Source organism: Pseudorca crassidens, chromosome 13, assembly GCF_039906515.1.
Source record: "Pseudorca crassidens isolate mPseCra1 chromosome 13, mPseCra1.hap1, whole genome shotgun sequence".
Classification (NCBI taxonomy): domain Eukaryota; kingdom Metazoa; phylum Chordata; class Mammalia; order Artiodactyla; family Delphinidae; genus Pseudorca; species Pseudorca crassidens.
The window spans coordinates 82,885,097-82,905,057 of NC_090308.1; the positions used below are offsets into that span (position 1 = coordinate 82,885,097).

The window sequence follows — 19,961 nt, forward strand, 5'->3', positions numbered from 1 at the left end:
TTTAACTACAGAAAGAAATGTGCCGTTTGGTTAACATAATTGCTGTTGGCTGAATGCACAATAATTGTAGCACTGTAAGAGGCCGTGTGTAATTCCTCCCTATAAGAGACAATGTTATAGGCAGCTAAAGGAAGAAAGATGTTTTCACTTTACGTGTGCTACCATTACAGAATCCACTACAGAGACCCGAGAGACGCACTGTGTCCTGGAAGTTACTCATGAAAACTTCGGCAGCAACAGCATTGTGACAATGACCCCTAAAGGTCTCTGAAGTGTCCCACCCTTATGGAGATTCAGCACTTCTTTGGGACCCCTAACAAGAAAGTGACTCGGCATCTTCAGGAACAGTGTTTGCGAGACCACGAAGGCTTATTTTTTATATAATCACATAGTATATACTATATATTTTCAACATGAGATTGGATAGCAATAAACATTTGCTATATACGTGTACAGATAAATACAAGTAGGCTTAAATGAATGTGTACAAATACACTCAGATGCATGCGAATGTGTGTGTGTCGGTGTGTGTCTATAGTGCATATGTGGTTGGCCCATTGAAAAATCAGACACCAAATACCCACAATACATTACTCATGTAGACTCAAAGATATGAACAATGGGTACCACACTTAGAAACGTATGACTCAGATACTTGCAAAGTTTTTTAAAAATTCAGTCAGATTTTGGGAAAACATCCTATTTCTTACCTACATTTCCAGTCATTAAGTATGAATTCTGAAAGTCCATCATCCCCATTCCAACAATGTGTATAAAATCTTCAATCACCTGCATTAACTCTATTGAGCCCGGATAAATCTACAAAAATAAGCAAAGGTTAGATGGAATTTAAAAAATCTATATAATAGAATATATAACTGGAATTTTAAAAAGACACAATGAGATCATAAATGAGCTCTGATTTATTTGAAGACATTTCTCCAACTAACAGCAGCTGTATTTTTTTTTACTTTTTAAAATTATTTTTAATCATTTTATTTTATTTTTAAATTTTTATTTATTAATTTATTTTTTAACCCATCTAACAGTTGTATATTTTTTGAACTAACAGTTGAGAATGACATCAAATGTCAGCCAGCAAGAACTCTGGAGGTGATATGATGCCGTGATTAATCCTTCATAAATCCAAGAAAACTCAAAATATCTAACAGATTGTACACTTAGAAGTAGCATGTCTTTACTTTTGATGGGTTCCTTTCCTCACTTAAATATAACATAGAACAAACACTGAAATTTGGGGGCTTTTTACATTTTTTTTTACTTAGCATCTGTACAATGAACACTGGGGAAAAATAATTATTATTGCCATCATGAATATTTACAGACTATTAAGTTCACTGTAAAATAACTATCTTGGGAGAGACATTTATTTCTAATCATTGTAATAGCTGCTGTATGAATAATAGTGTTGGCAATACTTGCAGGATCATAAAACAGCTCTAGTATAGGTGTTTCACATGTACGTATGTAAGACACACCCAACATCATCCGCCTCATACACTGCAAACAGATGAGTGTTTGCTTAAAGATGACCTGATTCTGGCAATAGCTCACAGTGAGTGGAATGTGAGGTCCATTTGAAAAGACAAATGAATTTTAGCATGTGTAACCCATCATGCTGACAAAGTCAGCCTGCATTATATAACCAGATTAAAGCAGAAAGTCTTTTGAAGTTACGTTCATTGCTTTTAGCCATTCAGCACCACTGCAGCTTCAAGCCATGAAAAATTTAAGTGCATTAGAGAATTTTAAATGGCTTTGTATTTGCAAAGGCTTGTGCAGAAGGGGGAGAGAGACTCTGATTAGCAGAAAGACATGTCGGGCAGGGTGGCCAGCAGGCACAGTGCGTATATTTTACAGGAGCTTGCGGCCGCACCCACCCAAAAATCAGACACCTCGAATGCATTGTATACTTACTCACATATGGTTGAAGACATGAACAATGGTTATTACAGTTAGAAACGTATGGCATAGATAGTTGTAATTTATTTTTTAATTTCAGGAAGATTTGGGGACAAATGCTATTGCTTACCTATTCCATTCCCGAAATGTGTGTGAAATTTCCTCCCCATTCCAAAAATGTGTGTGAAATTTCCATCAGCTCCAAACTTCCTGCTGCTACTGTATTTTTTCTTCTATTTTTGTGTAGGTGTGTGTGTCTATGAGTATGTGTAGTGTGTGGGTAAATACAAATTAAAAAGAAGAGGCTTAATCCTCCCAGTTGAAAATAGAGAAGAGACTCCCTCCCTAACCCCTTGCCCCCCTCCCTTAAGAGCATTTACTTTAGAAAACTTGTAATGGTTAAATTCTTTCTCTGTCTCTTTGAAATGCGTGTATACCTTTTTGAAAGTTAAATAGCCTCTTCCCAGCTTAAAGACCCAGGGATGTCTCTCAGTGGAAAGTCATCATCTAGATTGTTGTGCGGTGGGAGGGGCGGTGGGAGGGTTAGACCCTGACTTAAGCAGGTGCCTCACTCTGAGTTGCAAAACTGCCCGCAGTCATTAAGATATCAGAGCTCATTTTTCCTTTGGATAAAGCCAATTCACTAACAAGATGGTCATCCCAATTACCCAGTGCATTTAGGATGAACTACCTAAAGTCCTCTTACTTGAGAACTAGCTACTGTTTACCTCGAGAACACGTGTGTAATGAGTTGAACATCCGCTCGTCTGTATTAAAGGATGAAGTTTCTCTGTCTTTGCAACTCTTAGTGAACTGCCTGTGATGCACATCACATTCTGGCTTAATGCCTATTCAATAATAAAAATGTTTTCTTTCCTGTCTACTTTGGGGAGAGGTTTTCTAGGGTGGCAGCAGATTTTGTTTGTAGTTATATGTTCCCAACAGTTTTCAAATGTCATAGAGCCGGGGCTGATTTTTTTTTTTTTTTTTTTTTCTGTAAAGGGTCAGAGAGTGGCTTTGTGGATCACGGGGTCTCTGTTGGAACAACTCAGCTCTGTCCTTGCTGCACCATAGCAACCATAGGTACTGTGGCTATGATGCCAAACTTTATTTACAAAACAGGTGCCAGCCTGGATCTGGCTCAGCGGCCACAATTTACGCACTCCTGGAGAGACACAGGAGCGTTCAGTATAAAAAGGAAATACTGATCATCACAATTATCATGAATGAAATGGACCGTCCATTCCAACTACAATGATGGTGTATAAAACAGTGCTATAGAGAATGCAGCCTTTTTTTTTTCACTTTAGTATACTGTATTTTTAGTAGGATTCTTTAGCTAAACATAGTTTCATCCTTCATAACTGGGGTTTATGTGTAGTGAACAAACTACGAAATGACACTGTTTATTGTCCAAAAGTGTGAGTTCTAATGGCAAAATGCTTCTGACTTCAGTATTCACCATTTTACTCAGCTAGTCTTCCAAATGCGCACAGAGCTATGCTTTATGTTATATTTTGTTGAGACTATTCCTCTAAAATAGACAAAGGATTATCTCTGGTAGATTTTAAACAGCTCTCATTTCTGAAGAGTTCACTCTTTGTGCCAAAAACTTGGAGACTCATTTACCACTTGGCTGCATTTATGAAAACACCGCTACAGAATAGTTGCTTTTATTTCAAATAGTTACTTCAAAGAAGCATTAAGGATCATCACTACTGAAAAAAATATTTAAAAGATAAGAATATACTTAACTCAAAATCACAAGTAAATAGGTGGATTATGGATTCAGGATTTTCCATTGACAAAAAGTTCTGCCACTCTTCATTATTTGCTCAAGTTGGGACCTTGCAGTAAATAACACCATCTGATGGATTGCAGTCTTGTTTTAAATAGGGTATTATACATTTGTCCTAAATATATCCATAATTAATAGTCTCCAGCACTCTACAAAGATGTGCTTAGCCACTTTAGAATACACTTAGCAGTGTATTCTAAGGAAAGACACCATTTTCTCACAGCGAGTGAAGGAGGTTCTCCTCTAGAATGAAGCCAAGGACAAATACATAACTCAAACTAGTAGGAAAAGATAGATTCCGTGTCTTAAACTAAGGAGTGATTTTTTTTTTTCTTGCTATGGCCAGAAGCACAGCACTTGTACCTGATAATGAGGTGGACCCACACTGGACTATTTTTAGAGTCTATCCATAGAGTTCCTATGATAATAGAAATAAAGGGCATGCTTTACTCCTGAAGGCCCAGAATATGATTATAAAGGGAAAGGGAGAGAGAAGGTCCAGTTGAAACTCAGGAAATATTCATTTTCAATATTGCATTGTTCTCACGGAATTTTTAACAAGGGTCAAGTAGAAAACGTTTACATTAAATTTCTATAGGATTTTTAAAAACATGCTTATTCTCCCTTTCTTCTAACTCACTTTTTCTGTGATTTAGAAAAAATAGTATTAACCATGTGTCAGTGAGTATAGCACAAATTGCAGGGCGAGGCATTTTTAAAACAATAACTAAACCAACAAGGCTCCTTGCTACAGTTGCCATGCTTAGCAGAAAGAGAAAAAAAGCAGAATACATTTCTTGTAATGAGAACTCATTTTTACAATTCTTGGCTTTGAGTCAAAATGCACATCTGTATACATAATTCAGATAACACATAACAGTAAATACAAATGATTTTACTAGTTAGTACTCCCACAGTTTAGTTTGCAATGTGTCCTTTTATTTTCTTTTATGTTTTAAGCAATATTAAAGTGCTAGTTTATTATTTTGTTGTTTATCCCATCCATAAGTTATCTTTGTATTATAACTGAACATTTTTACATTTCTGTTTTCACAAATATGCAATCAGGTTTACATGCTGCTTGGTAATTCTTTTTCATTTAACATTCCATTATAAGCATCTTACCATATCAATATTGATATGGCAATGTGTCCTTTTAGATTACCTGTTTTTCCTATAGTCTGTAGACAGGAAAGAAAATGATGGGTAAGGCATAGAGTCATTACGTATTAATACCTTAAAGTTAAACATTACTTAAACCTGCTCTGTTTTTTCACATTTTAAATATCATTGATTCCATAGATTGTTATGATAAAGGAGGTCACTTGTTTTCTCTAAGATTAGAATGACTTTAAAATTTTTCCTATTATGTTCTTGGAATAGCGAGCCATTACTTTTTTCACATATTACGAAGCTTTATTTAACTAACTTCATTTTAAGTTCTGAAATAACTTCAGCTTTACCTGTTGTGCATCTTCCCATTTTTCCTTGTTGTCTTCATCTAGAAGGTTGCTAACTATTTGAAAGAAGTTCTGTAAATTAAATTAGATAAAAGGTTTAATGTTACACAAGGGAATATCTTTTCCAGCAACATCTGTTTGAACGCTGAGGGTATAAACACTTTGCAATACTGCTTGATGACCCTAACATGCTATTCTAGAAGATCTCTGAGGACCCTCTCTCAGCAACATGATTCTGGGATTTCTAGAGAACGTCACATATTCAGAAGACATCACAATAGGCACAACACTTACTTTCTATCACAGTTATATGCTCTGCATTCTACTCTGTCAGGCCACCGTATAATTATTCCTTACAAAGAAGCTCTCTTTGTAAGCTCCTGTAAGAAAGTCCCCTATGTTTGTCTTATTAAAGTCATCCAGTTCCCTGTGAGGAATGATTGCTACTCACACTGCTGGGTCGAAGGGCATCACAGTGAAGCCACAGGCCACGGGCAAAGCTGAGGCCAGTGAAGCCTTCCTCCTATTGGATCCTGGCTCTGCCCTTCCTGGCTATTTTACTTTAACGTTTACAACTACTTATTGCAACGACGACATGAAATTTTTCAAGTTCTTGCATGGTAAGTGCTCAAGAAGTCTTGGCTGTTTTCAAATTCCCATTCTTAAACCCCCTGCCTTTTGCAGCAAGCCAAAATGGAGGGATGTCCAAACCCTTGTCATCCCCCTGGTCCCTAACTAACTGTTGGAAACACATTGGCTTTAACGTGTTCCAGCAGTGCCTGCGATGAGTTTCGGTTTTCCCTTTCCAGGCAGACAGGCACCTCTCAGTGTTCGGTTTTTGTTTCCCACACATCGCATCGTCTGTGTTAGTACTCACTTCACACACGAGGGATCTGTACTAAAGAGAGATCTTCCTATCCTCTCACACTCGCTGTGAGCCAGGAGAGGAAAACCAGGGTGCCAGGGACATGGGGTCACAGGAGACCTAAGCAGTGTAAAGTGAAGACTTGGCATCTGTCTGAAGCTACACGGACAGTGGTCCCTTGCTTTTATCCTCAGACCCCAGCTCTTCTGGCTGCTCCGTATGTTATGAACAGGAGCACGGCCCTACGTTGATACCTTCACTTAGGACAGGTCTCCCTTCAGGAGTTGGGGGCCAGGTAGTCACCATTTTTTAGTCTCTTCAGCCTTCTTCCCTATCCAGCCAGCTTTTCAAGATAGGCCTTTACTCTAATTCCAAAGAAATTCACCTGCGTGTTTTTAGAAGAAAAACCAAGCAGCTTCATTTCCTCTTGGGGTTTGAATCTGTTAGCATCTATATTTAATTGCCCTATTTGTGCTATTCATTTTAATAGTTCCTGGCAATCATATGGCTGAAACATGTTTCCAGTCACAACCTCTATAAAACTTACAGAATATTTTAGGCAGCTCTTGGAAAAAAAAACCGGCAAGTCTGTTTGAGACCCGTTTTCTAATTCGTTTAACCTTTTTGTACTACCAGCCGTTTCTTCCACTGAAAATGTCCTGGCTGGGGTGATAACATTTCAAGGGCTTTGTCCACTGAGCTGTAATTCTACGTATGGGCAGAAAGAATTAACCTTCAGAGTTCTCCGATCGCCTGTGGCTAGTGAACTCAGTAGGAGACGTGGTGCTAGCGAGACGAAAGTTGCAGATTTCATCCCCTTTCACGCCGCCAGCCTTGCTGAGGTCCATGACCGCGCCTACGTCCTAGCCCCTGCCTGCTCTCATACAAAATGCATGCTGCTCCTAACAAGGGTACCGCAAGAATGGGAAGCAATTTGTGCCAACGCATCTCCGTTTCTGGGAAAACATTGCACAAAGCGTGTTTTAGTGACAGGGAGTCAGCAGCTCTGCGCTGTACGTCAAGGCCAGTGAGCACACGCGATTCCTCGATCAAAACGATAAATTCAGAGTTCGGTGTTTCAAAATCACCAGAGGGCATACATAAAAAACCACAGATTATTAAAATATACATTCTAGTAAGCAGAGAGTCTAAGAAAGGCGGTTGTACTATCTTCCAAGGCCAATAAATCATACTTGACTAAATGAACATGGGAATGCCGCACAGAGTAAAGCTCTCCTTCTATCTCCCAGTGGATTGAATCTGAAAATGGTCAGTTGTGGGTTCGTGTAGGGGGACAGGGGCTAAGCCTCAATATCCCAGATGGGGGAGGGGGAGGGGCATTTCCGGGGATACTGAGCTTTGCTTGTTCCTCAGTGTATCCTCGTCGCATGCAATGCCTTGCCCACAGCAGGTGGTTAATAAAGTCCTAACTTAAAGGAAACAATGAAATCACAAAGTCAGTACACCTCGGTTTCTCCAACAAGACTCAAGCATCATTCCTCTGAGTTGACCCTGCTCTAATCTGTCTCACACACGTTGAAAAAAAATGTACTTTGATATATCAATTCACTTCTACATTTGCTCAAATATCATACTGACAGATGGAACAAAGCAGAACCAAACAGAACAGCATTTTGAAGAGGAGACTCATAACCTTTCAGGCCACTTGACTGAATTTTTGAGAAAAGTATAAAGCAACTTCCACGGCAGCAGATGCACAACTTCTAGAGTTTTTCAAGAGCTCTGCTACCTATGGTCAGACCTCTCCTTTGATGATATGTGGATCAAGTCCCTTAGCCCCTGAATTGCATCTGACAGGTTTCTGTTTTGTTTTGATCACATCCCGATCTCTATGACCTAGACTGATTTGAAAAATTCAGCGTCCTTAGCAGAGTCTGAGTTTGGAGCTTGAACTAGGCAGACCTGCTTTAAAAATTCTCCCAACATTTATTACCTGTGTGGTACTGGGGTAACGTTGCCCACCTCCGCCTACGTTCTCTAGCCTGTAAGGCAGAGATGCTAACACCTGCAGGGCAGAGCAGCTGTGAAGCTCAGAGCTAATTCTCAGTACAGTATCCGACACACGCTAAGTGCTCAATATATGGCAGCTTTATGATTTTATTCCCTTTGTGTTATCTTTTTACGACTGGCTGCATGATTTGTATTTATAGCCACATCATGGCCCATGATTTGTTCAGCAGAAAGCTCTCTTTCCTAAGAATGTCCTCTGCTGGGAGGGGTTTCAGTGTTGTGATGATGAGACACTCAGCACGTGGGAGACCCTGAGCAAACGGCTGTGGGACACCATGGGCAGGAAGCAGGACTCTGGTTTTCCTCGGCAGGAAGTATTATTAAAATCAGCACAGTGAACGCATGTCGTAAAGAGAAGCATTGATGTCTCTGCCCCATTCAAAGTGCAAGTCCTAGATTTGGCCATGTGAGACTAAAAGGACACTCGATTTTCTTTGTTATTGGAGTATAATTGCTTTACGATGTTGTGTTAGTTTCTGCTGTACAATGAAGTGAATCAGCTATGTGTATACATATATCCTCTTCCTCTTGGACCCCCGTCCCACCCTCCCACCCCTCTAGGTCATCACAGAGCACCGAGATGAGCTCCCTGTGCTATACAGCAGGTTCCCACTAGCTAGCTATTTTACACCTGGTAGTGTATATATGTCTATACAAGTCCGTTCTCTATGCCTGCGTCTCTATTCCTGCCCTGGAAATAGGTTCATCTGTATCATTTTTCTAGATTCCACATACATGTGTTAATATACGATATTTGTTTTTCTCTTTCTGACTTACTTCACTCTGTATGACAGATCTTCTAGAGTAATGAAAATAAAAACAAAAATAAACAAATGGGACCTAATTAAACTTAAAAGTTTTTGCACAGCAAAGGAAACCATAAACGATAAAAAACAACATTCAGAATGGGAGAAAATATTTGCAAATGAAGCAATGGACAAAGTATTAATCTCCAAAATATACAAACAGCTCATGGAGCTCAATATCAAAAAACAAAACAAAACAAAACAAACAAACAACCCAACCAAAAAATGGGCAGAAGATCGAAACAGACATTTCTCCAAAGAAGACATACAGATTGCCAAGAGGCATATGAAAAAATGCTCAACATCACTAATTATTAGAGAAATGCAAATCAAAACTACAATGAGGTATCACCTCACACTGGTCAGGACACTCAATTTTATGCAAAGCAGTAAGTACGTAATTCTTTGTTCTATATCTGGTTGGCTTCCACTTGACAAATTTCTCAAGGACTATATACAATTTTCTATAAGTATATTGAAGCACATCTTAGCATGCACTTTTGCTGAATTCCTTATTGAAAGAGAGTTGTAGATTAGGCTCATGATCAGAGATATCTAAGCCACAAGAAACATGTTCTCCTCCTCCTAACCCAGCAGCAAACGCCTGGGCACAGAGAAGCAGAGACAGGCCCCAAGGAACAGAGTTAAGAAGGAGAACAGAAAGCTTTCAGGAATGGTGGTGTCCTCAACATGAAATATAGAGGGATCATAAGAGAGGCTTAAAGGCTAAGCAAGGAAGCAGGGACACACCATTAGGATTAAAATGGCACAGCCCAGGACAGTCATGCATCCCCAATCCAGAGAGCAGTCGACGGCTGCAGGTCAAGCGTGATCCGGCCCCTTCCTGTCTCTCCACTCTGTCTTGAGCGATCCTGTCCCCCACTCTCTCTACTCCAGGCTCAGCAGACTTCTCCATGCATCCCAAACCTGTTTCTGCCCAGTCTCCAGACCTATATAATGCTGCTCCCTTTCTTCAACCACTTTACTTCCTGTTCTTTACTTGAATAACCCCTTTTTTGTCCTCCACGTCTAGATTTACATGCCATTTCCCCAGAAAGGCTTTCTCCCATCACCACACTGTAAGTATACAAAGTCTGCACAGTCTCTTTATGTTTCTGATTTTGAGTAGTGAAAATTTTTATTTTTCATTTACCAGTACTGTCATCATTCATGCTTTGCCAAAAATCCATGGAAAAAAGAAACAGCCCATTCCTGGAAGTAATCACCTAAAAGAATAAGACGTGAAGGAAGAGGTTCTATTGACCAGAAGAGACCCTTGTTCTCTGTTCTGAGAGTCAGCTTTCCCCAGTACCTGGGGAATTACTAGTACGATGGTCTCTGACTCTCCCAGCCTCTACGTCCATGCATGACCAACCCAGCAAAACTACTGTGCACTCACCCAAAAGGATGAATAAGTGCACCTTCACCCTAATGTAATGCAGGCAGCAGCCAGCTGTAAGGGAGCCACTCACAGGGCAGCAAACATGCGGAGTTGCAGTTGCACTGTGTAGATTTCTTTTGAAGTGTATCACACTTCGTAATTACAATGTATTTGTATGATGATCAGTTTAGGGCTTCTTCTCTACCAGCTTATAATTTAGTTGGGACTGTTTCCATTTTGTTCACTCCCATGCCCCCAGGTTACAGCACGAGGCATAGGAAAATGTAAATACTCAAATATTTCCTGTTGGCTGACTGCATGCCTACTGTGTGGAAGACCATGGGATAAACACTGGGGGAATTAAAAATCACGGATACACGGTCCCCACCTAACGTGTGGCCTCCTTTCAACACCCTCCTCTGCTCTATACCCAGGGTTCTTGTAGGTCCAGGGCAGGAGATGGGGTGCTTAGTTTTACAGATCAGAAAGCTGGTTCTCCTGATTAAATACGGGATCGAACTCTTCCTATCTGAGTGGCATTTTGAAGTCTCAAGGCCGTCCTGGTCACAGACACGCACTCTTGAGAAACTGCAGGGCCTCACAAGTAGAGGACACAGTGGAGGATGTTCGGCCCTGGTCCCCTCCCAAGGAAGGGGTCTCCTCTTCCACACACAGCTGGTTCTTTGCCAAACACAGTGGAGCCCCCTGTGCACCACCACTGCTGCCCCATCCCTGATGGAGCGAGGGCTACCTTGTTCAGCAGCAGAGGGCATCGGGAGAGAGAGAAAATTACACTCCAGGCAGCAAAGCTGGGGGCTTGGGGAGGAAGAAGCCTGGGGAAGGGAACATCCCGGGGAGACTTTACCAAGAGCCCGAGTGAGACACAGCGAGGACAGAAGTGGGCGTGAGGGTGGAGGTGAGGAAAGACCCAGGGGATGCTTGAGAGGCAGAAAGGCACTCACTCCTTCAGGAACATTGCCTGAACACCTGCTGTGTACTTGGCCCTTTTCTGAGTTCAGTGAACACAACAGTGAGCGAGACACACGAGAGTTCCTGCCCTCACGGAGCTTGCACTGCGCTGTGTAAAGAAAGGACATTTAGTAATAAGTAATCATTTAAAACAGGACTTAAGGTGATGAATCAAAAATAAAATAGTGTACGGGGCCAGGAGGGACTGGGCAGGGGAGGGCTGTGTGTGCGTGTGTGCCTGTGTGGACATGTGTATGTGGGTGTGTGTATGCGTGTATGTGCGTGGGTATGTGGGTATCTGTGTGTTTGCATGTCTATGTGCTTATGTGTATGTGTGTTTGTATGTGTAATTGTGCACGTGTGTATATGTATATGTGTATATGTGTGTGTGTGTAACTGTGTGGATGTGTGCATGTGGGTGTGTGTATGTGTATATCTGGGTATCTGTGTGGACATGTGGATGTGTTTGTGTGTATGAGTTTATGTGTATATATGTGTATGTGTGTTTGTATGTGTGCACACGTGTGTGTGTGTGTGTGTGTGTGTGTGTGTGCACACAAGTCTGCTTCAGGTGGAAGAGTCCGCAGGAAAGACTTTTCTGAGGAGGTGACATCTAAGCTGAGGACAGAGTGATGAAGGTGGCAGTCATGGGCAGGCCCGAGGAAGAGAGCCCCAGAACAACAGTGGGACGAAGGAACACAAACAGAGAGGAAGCAACGTAGCTGGCATGGCCTTGAGCAGGGAGCTAGAGGAGGGGAAGGGGAGAATATTAATACAGGATGAAAAAGAGAGTCAGGGGCTCAGACAGAGAGGTGCCTGGATCCCACCATAGTTATGTGACACGAGTTTCAGGAAAAATAAAAATCTAACGTTGGCTGCTGAGTGGAAAACAGAGTACAGGAGAGTGAGAGTGGAAATGGGGAGGTCAGAAAGGAGGCGGTGTTGTCTGCTGGCTTGATTAGGGAACAAAGTGTCGTGGTGACGGAGGGAGAGGGCAGAACCGGGACCAGGCCCTGGTTCCTAGAGGACACACAGCTCTGCTGAACACGCAGAAGACACAGCAGAGCTGCGTGTGCCCGGGGACTGTGGGCTCAGCTCTGTTCTGGCCGAGCGTGAGGCGCCTGGGATAGAGCTGAGAGCAGACGCCCAGCTGCCGCTGTCCCTACAAGCCTGAAGCTCAAAAGGTCAAAACCTGTGAATCCTTAATCCTAGTTGAAACCTGGAGCTTTTGGGGGAAAAACTAAAATGACCAGGAATAGAGCTGAATGGGATAAACTCGAAGTTAAAACACTGGTGATAAAATAGACAGGAAGAGGACCACGTGAGGTTAGATGAGGGCTTAGGGATAAGGAAGCAGGAAGTGGGGCAGAAGGACTCTGTAGTGGGGAGGTTAAGTCAGATGAGATGGACCAAGTCTGCAGCAAGGTAAAAACCTAAAGAGTTCAAGATACAATGCCTTGGTCTCCTGTATTTTTTTAGCCTCCATGCACTTGGATGATGACACTTGCATGTGAGATGTGCAAAACCAGGAACACACCCAGGTTACAGTTTAGGGCCTGGATAACTGACGTCCAATCCCTGTGATTGGGCTATGACTCTACTTCTTAGCCTCCCAGTCAAGAAAGTGTAGAGAAATAAAATTGAGTAAGAGGAATATTATTACACAAATAATCTTAAGCTTGTTCTACTGTATTTTTTAAAGCTAACTAATCCCTAAAGAGTGCTTTGCCTATTTTTTTAAATAGGTGATCTCTCAACGGATCAGGACAAAAAGTTACATCACTCTGGTTTAATCTTTTATCTAGAATACCTATCCTAGAAGCACATCAACTGGCCGTTGGCAATGAGAAACCCTCAAGAATTCAGGAAGCAGCAGATGATAATTAAGGATGCCCCCTGGAAGGCATCAGGGACCAAGATATACGGAGAATATGATTCAGAGACAAGAAACTGAAGCACTGGAAAACCAGAGGATCAATGGGGGGGACAAAGGGATTGGGGTATCAAGGTCAGAAGGTCAGCCGTGGGGTCACCAGCCTGGAAGGCTGTGGTCAGAGGACTCCTGCCAACAGGGCTGGGCTGTCCCAGACAGCCCAGTGTCATATGCCAGATCCAGAGGGTATGAGAGCCGATTATTGAAGCAAATATTCCCTAACGTGCACTAGTTTAGGAGAAAAAAAATCCAGAGCCCTTAAGGACACCTTTGTTTTTTCTTCTCATTTTAGTCACAGATATCACCGAAGCTCTGACTCATTTTGGAAACAACATGGAACAGGGGTCCAGGAATCTCAGGCTGCCTTTCCCACTAATCTCACTGCTCTGCTGAGATGGAAGACAGTACCACCTGTGGAGTTTTGGAGCTGCTTGGATGGGCAACTTCCTACATGATGCTACGAGTCTTTCCAGGGCAAGTGTAGGATGGAGGGCTCCAGAGAAAGAGCAGAGAGTGGGTCTGCTTTGAGGTGCAAGTGACAACCAGAATGGGGGAGTGGAGAGAAGCAGCGTCTATTGTCAGCGCTTAGGGGGGCCAAGTGTGGTGCTGCTTTACAAATGAAGGGTAAAAACGTTAGTGATGCTAATATGATTAGGTATGTTCATCAATTATTCCCAAGAGGGAGCCCTGCCGAGCAGTCAGTCATAAAAAACATCATAACAAGTGGGGCAAAATCTTCCTCAAATCCAGACAAGGCACAAGGTGAGAAGTGATCACCGCATTTGGGCAGGCCTGGCGGATATACCAAAGGGCCACCTGGGCAGGAAACACACACACATCACAGGTTCACCCCTGGGATGCTGCGAGCAGATCCATAGAGGTCCTGTCCCTGGGAAGATGCCTGGCACATACTTTTCTTGGCTAAAGGGAAATTCTCACAGTTCCTTCAAAATCCCCTGTTGTGCACTGAATTGTGTCTGGCCCTGATCCATATGTTGAAGCCCTTAGCCCTCAGTACCTCAGAATGTGATTGTATTTGAAGACAGGGCCTTTGAAGAGGTAATTAACTTAAAATGAGGCTGGGTCCTAATCCAATTTGACAGGTGTTCCTGTAAGAAGAGGCATTTAGGACACACAAAATCATCAGGGGTGACACACACAGAGAAAAGGGCCATGTGAGGCCACAGGGAGAAGGCGGCTGCCTGCAAACCTGCCCACGCCTTGATCGTGGACCTCCAGCCTCCAGAACTGGGAGACAATACACTTCTGTTGTTTAAACCACCCAGTCTGTGGTATTTATTATGGCAGCCCTGCAAACTGATACATTCCCCCATAATTTTTTAAAAGAAAAATTTAATAATAAATGGAATCACAATAGAAGACTACCTGTACACCGTGCACATGCAAATCTCAACATTTTCTTGACTCTGATGGAAATATGAGGGATTCTGAAATGACAAAACTACCTATCAGATGCTTTATCATATTTTTCTTAAGTTCCACCAAAGTCATTCATGTACATCACATGGCATGTACCAGGTGATAGGCTCCATTCCACAAATACCTAACCTTCTTAGTCGCCCTTCTTTTTTCCCCCATCTTTGTGAATACTCTATTCACCTATGGAGGTCCTCAGTCCCTCTCAGCCTGCAGCCATCTTCCAAATTTTGTTCATGGTAGGATTTATTCACATTGGTGGGTGAAGCAAGATGTGTTTATTAATATCTCACCCATTTAAGTCAGGTATTTGGCATTGAATTTCTTCTTTCCATCTTATATAATAAGGGCACATTCTCCACACTATCTAGAAAGAGCTTTTAGCTGTACACATTCTCTCTACCACAGAGAAAGAACAGGGAACCGTATCAGGCTGGAAGCATTGAAATGGCTGCATTTGTGACTTGGAGTGATTATCAGCTGGGAGTTGCCATCCTGGGCTCCTCTTGGTTCCCACAGATCCAGGCATCCTGGCTATTGATTCAAGCCATCCTCTCATCCACTTGCCAGCTAACATTGAAATGGCTTTGTGATAAAGACCTTAAGGACTAACACTTCTTTTCTGACTTCCCTTCTCCTTGATACATTCCCTGCCCTTCTCCTCTACTAAGAGTGGGGGGAAAAAAAGAGTGGGAAAAAAGCAGTGGCCCATTCTTGCATAGGTAATGCCATGGAGAATATTTGACCTTCCTTTGTTCCCAGGAGTGATAGCAAAATACACATCTGCACTGGCAGCAGACACCTGTGGTCCAGAGATGCTTCAGGTGTTTGCTCCATCAGAATCTCACCTTCCCGGATCATAAGGTTCGTCGCCATGTTCCTTGAGCTTTTACTGTGTGCCACATGCTGTGTAAGTTTTACACAGTAACTCAACCCTCACATCAGCACTGTGCATGGGTACCATCATCCAATACGGTGGAAGAGAAATGGCAGCTCAGGGAGGTCCAGTCACCTGCCCAGCATCAGATAGTTAACAAGTAGCAGAGCCCTGACCAGAAGCTCGGGATTCTGACCACGAACAGGCACTCTGAGTCATCACGCTCTATTGCCTTCCTTACCTCTCCGACTTGCGTTCCAGGAAATTATTAATCTTCTGCTGCACAATGTTCTTTAAGCAGAGGATCACAAGTCATAAGGTACTGTCTTGTAGGCTAGAGTTATACTACAATTCCAAACCTAAAGGGCCCATACTAGATCTTATTTAGTCAAGAGAATTAGTTTCAGCATTACATAATGGCTTTGGATTGTTAGCCATAATTGCTTCCCCATTTATCAGACCACTCTTTTGTACACAAAAAGTAAAAGCATTTCTCACTGAAAGCATCAGAGAAATAATACTCAAGAATCCTCACCTAGTGCTGGATGGGTAGCATGAGAAAGATCCAACATACGTGCTTGCCTGTCAAGTGTTTTAGGAAAGAAGATGCTTGGCTTATCCGAAATCACTAACTCTGCTTTCAGTTTAATTTCTTGATCACCTAACTCTGAGAATTTTATTTAGAATGTAGTTTGCCTTTAAGAAAGAAATTGGAAGCTGAGTTTTGAGCTTCCTATTTAATCCTAATCATTGGGAAATGAATTTTCAAGCCTAGAGAACACGTTAGACAAACAAGTGATTTTCAAACATTGGCGACCTGTTTGAGGGTCATGATTGACTTTTTATAACCAAATAGGAATGCATAGAAAATACAAGAGTGCATTACCCACAGGAAAAGGGAAATATTATTTTGAAAAAGTCTTCAATTATATATTGTTTTCAAGTTTTCAATTATATATTGAGGTAAACTGTGTGCCTTACTGTGGGTCATAGTCAAAAACATTAGGAAAACGCTGAGTTAGACCAACAAAAGTTTTGTCAGGGAACAAAAGCATGCCTGAGAAGAGACAAATCCTTGCATCCAGGAAGTTTGAGGGCAACTTTAAACAAGGCGTCTCTGTGGATACTCCATGTATGTATTCTTTCCAATTCTTCTTTCTTTACCCCCAAATATAAGCTGTCTCAGGGGCCTGCCTTTCCTTCCATTAAGTGGATCATGCCTGCTTTTCTGATCCACTGTCACTGAAACATGCTTTCTTTTTGCCAACCTCTAGGTCATTGCTGTAGCCTTTTCACGGGTTTCTTTCCCCCAGTCTTCCTTTACTCACTAATAGCCCTTATCCACCTTGGCCAGACCATCTTTCCAAAAACAGCACTCACATTTAGTAACCTTGCTCATAGAGAATAACATTCAAACTCTCCTCTAGCCTTGATTCCCGTGCCTTCACGATCGACATTTTCCAATGTGAATCCCATTTTTTTTACCAACCTTGGTCTTTTGAATGTGCCACACTCATACCATTTCTGTGGCTTTGACTGGAGTTTGATTATTGTTTCCGCACCCAGCTTGTTTCTCCAAATTCTATCTCAAGGCCTAAGGCTCCCATGAATTATTTTCTTGTTGCTGCAGTTCAGATTCTATGTCTTGAGAGCTCCTGGAAGTGAGACACTGTACTCATATCTCTCTTTCTCATTACCGGTCTAGCCTCATTCATGAGTTAACTTTTCCTTCAATGATGTTGTAAGCAGCTTGAGAGCAAGGCCCATCTTTTCCTTTTATGTTAAGAGTTACAACGCCAGAGCTAAGGGCATTACAGAGCACCTACTCTCTGCTGGACGACTCACAAATACCATCATGTATGTGTTGTTACGTATTTAACCTGAATTACTTCTAAGCCTCGCAACAAGACTGGAAAATAGTTACCATCGAACTTCATTACTCATGAATTCCGTATCTGCAAATTCAACTCTTCGCTAAAATTTATTTGTAACCCCCAAATCAAAGCTCATAGCTTCAAGGGCATGCACGGTGGTGAATTTGAGACACCCATGCACAAGTGCCCAGCTCATGTCACATGGCTATGCTCTGAGATTTGGTTTCAGCTCATATCCTGTAAATATGCCCTTTTCATGGCCTATTTAATGCCCAGGTTTCTTTCCATATTTTTTATTGGTAATTTCACTGTTGAGAATGGCCATCAGCATAGTGTGGAGGTCCATCTAGTATTCCTAAACCCAAGAAGGCTGTGTTATGCCTTATAGAGAAAATATGTGTGTTAGATAAGGTTTGTTCAGGCATGAGTTTTATATATATATATATATATATATATATATACACACACACACACACACACACACACACAATGTATATATAATAATAACATATATATTGTTATATGTACAACAATAACAGAAACACACATAAAACAGGTCATGTATTAATTGGTCGATGAAAATTATATGACAGATTCTTGAAGGAACCCATCCTGTAGTTTCCCTATTAGTAAATGATCAGTATTCTTTCATTTTATAAAATATAACTACCATGACTAAAGAGAATAGACTGTACTACTATTTCTTCTTTAGATATGAAGAAATAAGGTAGAGAAAGATTAAGTAATGTGTCTGAAGACATCAAGATATTTATTGGACAAACTGGAATTTCAATTTGTATGTCTGATTCAACTTTGTCAAGTTCCTGGTGTGGGTGTTGTGAGTTCATCCTCCACTGATAGAATGAGACTCAGTATGAATTTTCCCAGGGGTGGAAAAAAAGACAAGCTTTCCTCTCCTTTTCTTCCTTTCTCTTAATTGGATGTTCAGAGTACTTTTCTTAGTTTTTTGTGAAGTAAATTCCTCAAATATTACTACATTACTCATAGTCACTAATTACTTGAACAAATATTTGCATGTCTACTATGCTCCAAGTGCCAAGCTAAGCCCCAGGGACCTAATTGTCTCTCCACAAGCTTAACATTTGCTGCTGAAGGGAGGTCTGAAAACAAATAACTACAATGTCATGTGAGAGACCTGCTCTAGTAGGGATATTTACAAGGTTTCAAAAAGACCAGACAATTAGGAAAACACTGAATTCTGCCTGAGATATGAAGAGAAGACTTTGGAGTAGGAATGATTTTTGAGCTGGATCCTGAAGGACTTTGGCATCAGATTGGAAATGGGAAGAATAAATTACATAGAGGACCAATATGGACAGAGGTTTGGACATATGACCAAGCCCCAAGGTTTGGAAAGAATATGCCTGAAGGGAAGGGACTTTTGGAGTAATTTTCTACCAGTTTCCCAAAATAAAACTATTACTATGTTTTATCCTTCCAAGACATAAAAGTACACTTTATTTTTTCCCCAAATTTTAACAGGTTGTAGCGATACTATCTCACTTTCATCAATGTATCAAGTCAATTGTTTACTGAATCCAGCATCACCAGGCATTTTACATAAAATGTCTTGCACATAACTACATTTAAAAGAATGTATTCTCTTTAAATAGTTTTCCTTAATCTCTCTTTGGTCTTTGCTCTTTTCCCAGTTTAAAAAAAAAAGGTCAGTGGTATCTATGTAGTTATTAATTTTGTTGTTAATTAACTCAACAAACATTTGTTGAGCAGCTTCTATAGTCAAGACTCCTCTTTGGGGAGAGGATGACTTGGAGCTCGGCTAGTATCCAAAGATGGATCAGGGATATTTCTTCTTTTTCAAAGATTTGCAGATGAGTACTAATAACTCAAGACATAAAGAGATGCAGGAGAAGTGCTGCTGGAACTCAGAGTCCCAGAGTCTGTACCAAGAGACTGATTTAGGAGACGGAGACAGACAAGCCAGTCTGAAGGCACAGAGGAAGCGAAGGCCCAGAGCCAAGAACGCACAGTGCATCCAGGAAGCAGGAAGTAGTTCACTTGGCTCCAAGTCTGTGAAGGGAAAGAGGAGTCCATGTGCACGGCCGGAAAGGCAGGTGACCTACGTACGGCGGGCGTACTAGAAACCAAGACACAGGCTTCGGGTTGTCTTTGAGGAGGCCTTGGTGCCCCGCTGGAGATTTCTGACTGAGGAGTGACAGAATCAGGGCTGCCCTAGGACAGCCAATGGGACCATGGTGCACAAGATGAGGAGGGATGTTGGTAAGGGTCTGAGGGAGGATGAAAGGAAAGAGGCCATGGAAATAATGGAGGCTGGGGTAACTGGAGGCCAAGACAGGGAAACAGCAGTGGGGAGAGGAAAGACGGATGGAAGAGGTGCCGTGTAGGCTGACCCAACAGGAAAGGAAGAGAAGGGAAAAGTCAAGATGACATTACAGTTCCAGCCTACGGACCACTAATCCTACAAGGCAAAGTAGAAAATACAAGAAAACGTGGCACTCAAGATGAGTTTAGCTTACTCCATATGAAGCCTGAGGTGCTAGCCAATCACAAGGGCCCAGAGCCCTTGAAAGTGGAGGACTGAAGTCGCAGTAAGACTGTAATCAA

The 19,961-nt window shown here is 41.7% G+C and overlaps 1 protein-coding gene across 3 annotated transcripts in view; it reads right to left on the minus strand.

The window, feature by feature from the left end:
* The window catches only part of ADGRB3 (adhesion G protein-coupled receptor B3), a 799,670-nt gene that overhangs the window by 390,026 nt on the left and 389,683 nt on the right, over positions 1–19,961 (minus strand). For all 3 annotated transcript variants that reach the window (XM_067702875.1, XM_067702873.1, XM_067702874.1), the window contains 2 exons: positions 5,185–5,253; positions 711–819 (listed from right to left, as the gene is read on the minus strand). In XM_067702875.1, coding sequence (XP_067558976.1) covers positions 711–819; positions 5,185–5,253 — 178 coding nt within the window. The remainder of the gene's footprint in view (positions 1–710; positions 820–5,184; positions 5,254–19,961) is intronic.